The 7,500-nt window shown below is 47.5% G+C and overlaps 1 protein-coding gene across 1 annotated transcript in view; it reads left to right on the forward strand.

Moving 5' to 3' along the window:
- LOC114556315 (transient receptor potential cation channel subfamily M member 7) overlaps positions 1-7,500 on the forward strand; it is a 23,646-nt gene that overhangs the window by 8,698 nt on the left and 7,448 nt on the right. Inside the window, exon 6 of the mRNA XM_028579219.1 lies at positions 4,721-4,934. Coding sequence (XP_028435020.1) covers positions 4,721-4,934 — 214 coding nt within the window. The remainder of the gene's footprint in view (positions 1-4,720; positions 4,935-7,500) is intronic.

Here is a 7,500-nt window from a genome sequence, read left to right on the forward strand (position 1 = left end):
TAAACCATTACTGATGGCTACATTCCACTTAGGAGAGACCCTGGTATTAAACCATTAATGATGGCTGCATTCCACTTAGGAGAGGTCCTGGTATTAAACCATTACTGATGGCTACATTCCACTTAGGAGAGACCCTGGTATTAAACCATTAATGATGGCTGCATTCCACTTAGGAGAGGTCCTGGTATTAAACCATTAATGATGGCTGTATTCCACTTAGGAGAGACCCTGGTATTAAACCATTACTGATGGCTGCATTCCACTTAGGAGAGACCCTGGTATTAAACCATTACTGATGGCTCCATTCCATGTAGGAGAGACCCTGGTATTAAACCATTACTGATGGCTGCATTCCACTTAGGAGAGACCCTGGTAGTAAACCATTAATGATGGCTGCATTCCACTTAGGAGAGACCCTGGTATTAAACCATTACTGATGGCTGCATTCCACTTAGGAGAGACCCTGGTATTGTTCATGCTGACTCACTGAAATATCTTACTGGGACACTTGATGGAACTGAGCCATCGTTAAGGTTATCAATGTCAGCTGTGCTTTTCCTACTATGACTATGTTGGATGTGTTTCCAGGGGCAATTCTAGGATCCGACCTTTAGGGGGGCTCAGCCCCCAAGGAGAATGTGACAATAAGTAATTTAATTAGCCAATAGTCTCTGACCTCAGCCACCTTTGATTGGCCAAAACTAGGTTTCTGTTAACCCTTTTCTTGATGGGGTTACAGGTGCATAGCATTGGCTACAGCGACAAAGAAAATTAAACCTGATACTAGCCCTTTAAACCTGCAATTCTTTGTCCTCTGTCACCAACAGACAAGTTTGCAACTCTAACTTTAAGCACCAAAATTGATTAAATAAAAAGTTTTTTTATTATTAGAATTTTTAGAGGGGCTGAGATGAGATTTAAAAGGGTCTAAAACGCCCATGTGTGTTTCTTGTCCAGTATGCGTCAGTTTGGTTTGAAATGTGCTGGGGACAGCGATGCATTTGGAAATACATTTCCAGAAGTGCTGGGTACGCATGCATTTTTTTCTCTTTCGCGCAGGTCATGTTTTGAAAGACGCTGTACTGTAGCTTACTAATGTATAAAAAAAACATGATTTAATGTACGTAAACAATGATCAGTGATCACCAAATTTCTCTCTCATATTGCTCCTCATAACTTCTGAAAACTGTCAAAAAATCCAACCCAAACTCCAATTATTATGTACGTTTTCTGACCTCTGACGCGTTTCTGCTTCACATTTTCAGCAGGGCAGCGCAGCGGCTGTGGGTTGACTCCCCACAGTTCTCATGGGTTTTATAAGTCCTAACATGAAGAAGCTTAACGTGGTTTAATGTACCTAAACAACGATCAATAATCACCACATTTCTGGTTAGATTTTTTGTCAGTTTTCTGTGTCTATGAGGAGCAATATGAGAGAGAAATTTGGTAATCGTTGATCATTGTTTAGGTACAAGCTCTTTCCTCGCCATAGGTGCCAATGAAGAAGAAAATGTTAATGTGAGATAACTTGTATAATCGTTGGATTTCAGTTTAGTTCTTTTGACATGCTTAAGTGTTCATCACAAGATATGGCCATGAGAAATTTGGTGATCATTGATTGTTGTTGAGGTACATTAAACAACGTTAAGCTTTTTCAAGTTAAGAAGAATGTCCCGACAGGCAGCGTTGTGAACAGAGAAGTGTGCAGCCAGCGCAGCAGCAGAGCGCCTGTGTGTGTGTGTGTGTGTGTGTGTGTGTGTGTGTGTGTGTGTGTGTGTGTGTGTGTGCGTGTGCGTGTGTGTACCTGCTTTACTATATTCATGAGGTCCAAAAACCGGAGAATACAGTATACTTGTGGGGTCTGCACAGCCTTGTGGGGACCAAAATGCTGGTTCCCACAAGGTTAAAGGGCTGTTTGAGGGTTAAGACTTGGTTTTAGGATTAGGGTTAGAATTAGGTTATGGTTAGGGTGAGGGTAAGGGTTAAGGTTAGGCATTTAGTTGTGATGGTTAAGGTTAGGGTAAGGGTTAAGGTTAGGCATTTAGTTGTGATGGTTAAGGTGAGGGTAAGGGTTAAGGTTAGGCATTTAGTTGTGATGGTTAAGGTTAGGGTAAGGGGCTAGGGAATGCATTATGTCAATGACGGGTCCCCACAAAGATAGTAAAACAATGTGTGTGTGTGTGTGTGTGTGTAATGTGTGTGTGTGTGTGTGTGCCTGCCTGCCGTGTGGGGATAGAGATTGTTGGGGATTTTTTGGCATCTGTCGCTCAAGAATTATGTGTGTTATGGACTTTTTTTTCCTAACAGTTGGATGTGTTTCCTGTCCAGTATGTCCTTGTTTAGTCCCTAACGGTTGGATGTGTTTCCTGTCCAGTATGTCCATGTTTAGTCCCTAACAGTTGGATGTGTTTCCTGTCCAGTATGTCCTTGTTTAGTCCCTAACGGTTGGATGTGTTTCCTGTCCAGTATGTCCATGTTTAGTCCCTAACAGTTGGATGTGTTTCCTGTCCAGTATGTCCATGTTTAGTCCCTAACAGTTGGATGTGTTTCCTGTCCAGTATGTCCATGTTTAGTCCCTAACAGTTGGATGTGTTTCCTGTCCAGTATGTCCATGTTTAGTCCCTAACAGTTGGATGTGTTTCCTGTCCAGTATGTCCTTGTTTAGTCCCTAACAGTTGGATGTGTTTCCTGTCCAGTATGTCCATGTTTAGTCCCTAACAGTTGGATGTGTTTCCTGTCCAGTATGTCCGTGTTTAGTCCCTAATAGCTGGATGTGTTTCCTGTCCAGTATGTCCTTGTTTAGTCCCTAACAGTTGGATGTGTTTCCTGTCCAGTATGTCCGTGTTTAGTCCCTAACAGTTGGATGTGTTTCCTGTCCAGTATGTCCGTGTTTAGTCCCTAACAGTTGGATGTGTTTCCTGTCCAGTATGTCCATGTTTAGTCCCTAACAGTTTGATGTGTTTCCTGTCCAGTATGTCCTTGTTTAGTCCCTAACAATTGGATGTGTTTCCTGTCCAGTATGTCCATGTTTAGTCCCTAACAGTTGGATGTGTTTCCTGTCCAGTATGTCGATGTTTAGTCCCTTACAGTTAGATGTGTTTCCTGTCCAGTATGTCCTTGTTTAGTCCCTAACAGTTGGATGTGTTTCCTGTCCAGTATGTCCATGTTTAGTCCCTAACAGTTGGATGTGTTTCCTGTCCAGTATGTCCTTGTTTAGTCCCTAACAGTTGGATGTGTTTCCTGTCCAGTATGTCCTTGTTTAGTCCCTAACGGTTGGATGTGTTTCCTGTCCAGTATGTCCATGTTTAGTCCCTAACAGTTGGATGTGTTTCCTGTCCAGTATGTCCATGTTTAGTCCCTAACAGTTGGATGTGTTTCCTGTCCAGTATGTCCATGTTTAGTCCCTAACAGTTGGATGTGTTTCCTGTCCAGTATGTCCATGTTTAGTCCCTAACAGTTGGATGTGTTTCCTGTCCAGTATGTCCATGTTTAGTCCCTAACAGTTGGATGTGTTTCCTGTCCAGTATGTCCATGTTTAGTCCCTAACAGTTGGATGTGTTTCCTGTCCAGTATGTCCTTGTTTAGTCCCTAACAGTTGGATGTGTTTCCTGTCCAGTATGTCCTTGTTTAGTCCCTAACAGTTGGATGTGTTTCCTGTCCAGTATGTCCATGTTTAGTCCCTAACAGTTGGATGTGTTTCCTGTCCAGTATGTCCGTGTTTAGTCCCTAATAGCTGGATGTGTTTCCTGTCCAGTATGTCCTTGTTTAGTCCCTAACAGTTGGATGTGTTTCCTGTCCAGTATGTCCGTGTTTAGTCCCTAACAGTTGGATGTGTTTCCTGTCCAGTATGTCCGTGTTTAGTCCCTAACAGTTGGATGTGTTTCCTGTCCAGTATGTCCATGTTTAGTCCCTAACAGTTTGATGTGTTTCCTGTCCAGTATGTCCTTTTTTAGTCCCTAACAGTTTGATGTGTTTCCTGTCCAGTATGTCCATGTTTAGTCCCTAACAGTTGGATGTGTTTCCTGTCCAGTATGTCGATGTTTAGTCCCTTACAGTTAGATGTGTTTCCTGTCCAGTATGTCCTTGTTTAGTCCCTAACAGTTGGATGTGTTTCCTGTCCAGTATGTCCATGTTTAGTCCCTAACAGTTGGATGTGTTTCCTGTCCAGTATGTCCTTGTTTAGTCCCTAACAGTTGGATGTGTTTCCTGTCCAGTATGTCCATGTTTAGTCCCTAACAGTTGGATGTGTTTCCTGTCCAGTATGTCCATGTTTAGTCCCTAACAGTTGGATGTGTTTCCTGTCCAGTATGTCCATGTTTAGTCCCTAACAGTTGGATGTGTTTCCTGTCCAGTATGTCCATGTTTAGTCCCTAACAGTTGGATGTGTTTCCTGTCCAGTATGTCCTTGTTTAGTCCCTAACAGTTGGATGTGTTTCCTGTCCAGTATGTCCTTGTTTAGTCCCTAACAGTTGGATGTGTTTCCTGTCCAGTATGTCCATGTTTAGTCCCTAACAGTTGGATGTGTTTCCTGTCCAGTATGTCCTTGTTTAGTCCCTAACAGTTGGATGTGTTTCCTGTCCAGTATGTCCATGTTTAGTCCCTAACAGTTGGATGTGTTTCCTGTCCAGTATGTCCTTGTTTAGTCCCTAACAGTTGGATGTGTTTCCTGTCCAGTATGTCCTTGTTTAGTCCCTAACAGTTGGATGTGTTTCCTGTCCAGTATGTGCGTTTGGCGGTGGACTCGAAGCCCGAGGCGCTGCTGCAGCTGATGCTGAGGGAGTGGCAGATGGAGAGGCCCAAGCTGCTGCTGACCGTCCAGGGCGGTGCAGAAAACTTCACCCTGCCGCCGAAAGTCAAGCAGGCCTTCAGCAAAGGGTTGGTCACCGCAGCCCTCAGCACCGGGGCCTGGATCCTTACCGATGGCATCAACACAGGTAGCTGTTATAGACGGTTTTAAGATCTGTGTGTGTGTGGGTCAATAGACCAATTTTGAGTGGATCCATCCATCCATCCATCTTCGTCCGCTTATCCGGTGTCGGGTCGCGGGGGGAGCAGCTCCAGCAGGGGACCCCAAACTTCCCTTTCCCAAGCAACATTAACCAGCTCCGACTGGGGATCCCAAATGCGTTCCCAGGCCAGGTTGGAGATATAATCCCTCCACCTAGTCCTGGGTCTTCCCCGAGGCCTCCTCCCAGCTGGACGTGCCTGGAACACCTCCCTAGGGAGGCGCCCAGGGGGCATCCTTACCAGATGCCCGAACCACCTCAACTGGCTCCTTTCGACGCAAAGGAGCAGCGGCTCTCTCCGAGCTCCTCACGGATGACTGAGCTTCTCACCCTATCTCTAAGGGAGACGCCAGCCACCCTCCTGAGGAAACCCATTTCGCCGCTTGTACCCTGGATCTCGTTCTTTCGGTCATGACCCAGCCTTCATGACCATAGGTGAGGGTAGGAACGAAAACTGACCGGTAGATCGAGAGCTTTGCCTTCTGGCTCAGCTCTCTTTTCGTCACAACGGTGCGATAGATTGAATGCAATACCGCACCCGCTGCGCCCGATTCTCCGACCAATCTCCCGCTCCATTGTCCCTCACTCGCGAACAAAACCCCAAGGTACTTGAACTCCTTCACTTGGGGTAAGGACTCATTCCCTACCTGGAGAAGGCATTCCATCGGTTTCCTGCTGAGAACCATGGCCTCCGATTTAGAGGTGCTGATCCTCATCCCAACCGCTTCACACTCGGTTGCGAACCGATCCAGTGAGTGCTGAAGGTCGCAGGCCGATGATGCCATCAGGACCACATCATCTGCAAAGAGCAGCGATGAGATCCCCAGCCCACCAAACTGCAACCCCTCCCCACCCCGACTACGCCTCGATATCCTGTCCATAAATATTACAAACAGGATTGGTGACAAAGCGCAGCCCTGGCGGAGGCCAACCCTCACCTGAAACGAGTCCGACTTACTACCGAGAACCCGGACACAGCTCTCACTTTGGTCATACAGAGATTGGATGGCCCTGAGTAGAGACCCCCCTCACCCCATACTCCCGCAGCACCTCCCACAGTATCTCCCAGGGGACCCGGTCATACGCCTTCTCCAAATCCACAAAACACATGTAGACCGGTTGGGCATACTCCCAGGCTCCCTCCAGGATCCTTGCGAGAGTGAAGAGCTGGTCCGTTGTTCCACGACCTGGACGGAATCCGCATTGTTCCTCCTCAACCCGAGGTTCGACTATCGGCCGAACCCTCCTTTCCAGCACCTTGGAGTAGACTTTACCAGGGAGGCTGAGAAGTGTGATACCCCTATAATTGGCACACACCCTCTGGTCCCCCTTTTTAAAAAGGGGAATCACCACCCCAGTCTGCCACTCCTTTGGCACCGTCCCAGACTTCCACGCAATGTTGAAGAGGCGTGTCAACCAGGACAGCCCCTCCACACCCAGAGCCTTGAGCATTTCTGGACGGATCTCATCAATCCCGGGGCTTTGCCACTGTGTAGTTGTTTGACTACATCAGTGACTTCCGCCTGGGAAATCGGCGACAATCCCCGTTATCCTCCAGCTCTGCCTCTAACATAGAGGGTATTAGTCGGATTCAGGAGTTCCTCAAAGTGCTCCTTCCACCGCCCTATTACCTCCTCAGTGGAGGTCAACAGTGTCCCATCCTTACTGTACACAGCTTGGATGGTTCCCCTTCCCCCTCCTGAGGTGGCGAACAGTTTTCCAGAAGCACTTTGGTGCCGACCGAAAGTCCTTCTCCATGTCTTCTCCAAACTTCTCCCACACCCGCTGCTTTGCCTCTTTCACGGCAGAGGCTGCAGCCCTTCGGGCCCTTCAGTACCCTGCAACTGCCTCCGGAGTCCTCCGAGATAACATATCCCGGAAGGACTCCTTCTTCAGTCGGACGGCTTCCCTGACCACTGGTGTCCACCACGGTGTTCGTGGGTTACCGCCCCTTGAGGCACCTAAGATCCTAAGACCACAGCTCCTCGCCGCAGCTTCAGCAATGGAAACTTTGAACATTGTCCACTCGGGTTCAATGCCCCCAGCCTCCACAGGGATGCACGAAAAGCTCCGCCGGAGGTGTGAGTTGAAAGTCTGTCGGACAGGGGCCTCCTCCAGACGTTCCCAATTTACCCTTTTACACGTTTGGGCTTACCAGGTCTGTCCAGAGTCTTCCCCACCCCTGACCCAACTCACCACCAGATGGTGATCGGTTGACAGCTCTGCCCCTCTCTTCACCCGAAAGTGTCCAAAACATACGGCCTCAGATCAGATGAAACGATTATGAAATCGATCATTGACCTTCGGCCTAGGGTGCTCTGGTACCAGGTACACTTATGAGCATCCCTATGTTCGAACATGGTGTTCGTTATAGACAATCCATGACTAGCACAGAAGTCCAACAACAAACAACCACTCTGGTTTAGATCAGGGAGGCCGTTCCTCCCAATCACGCCTCCAGGTGTCTCCATCATTGCCCACGTGTGCGTTGAAG

Source organism: Perca flavescens, chromosome 5 (genome assembly GCF_004354835.1).
Source record: "Perca flavescens isolate YP-PL-M2 chromosome 5, PFLA_1.0, whole genome shotgun sequence".
Lineage (NCBI taxonomy): Eukaryota > Metazoa > Chordata > Actinopteri > Perciformes > Percidae > Perca > Perca flavescens.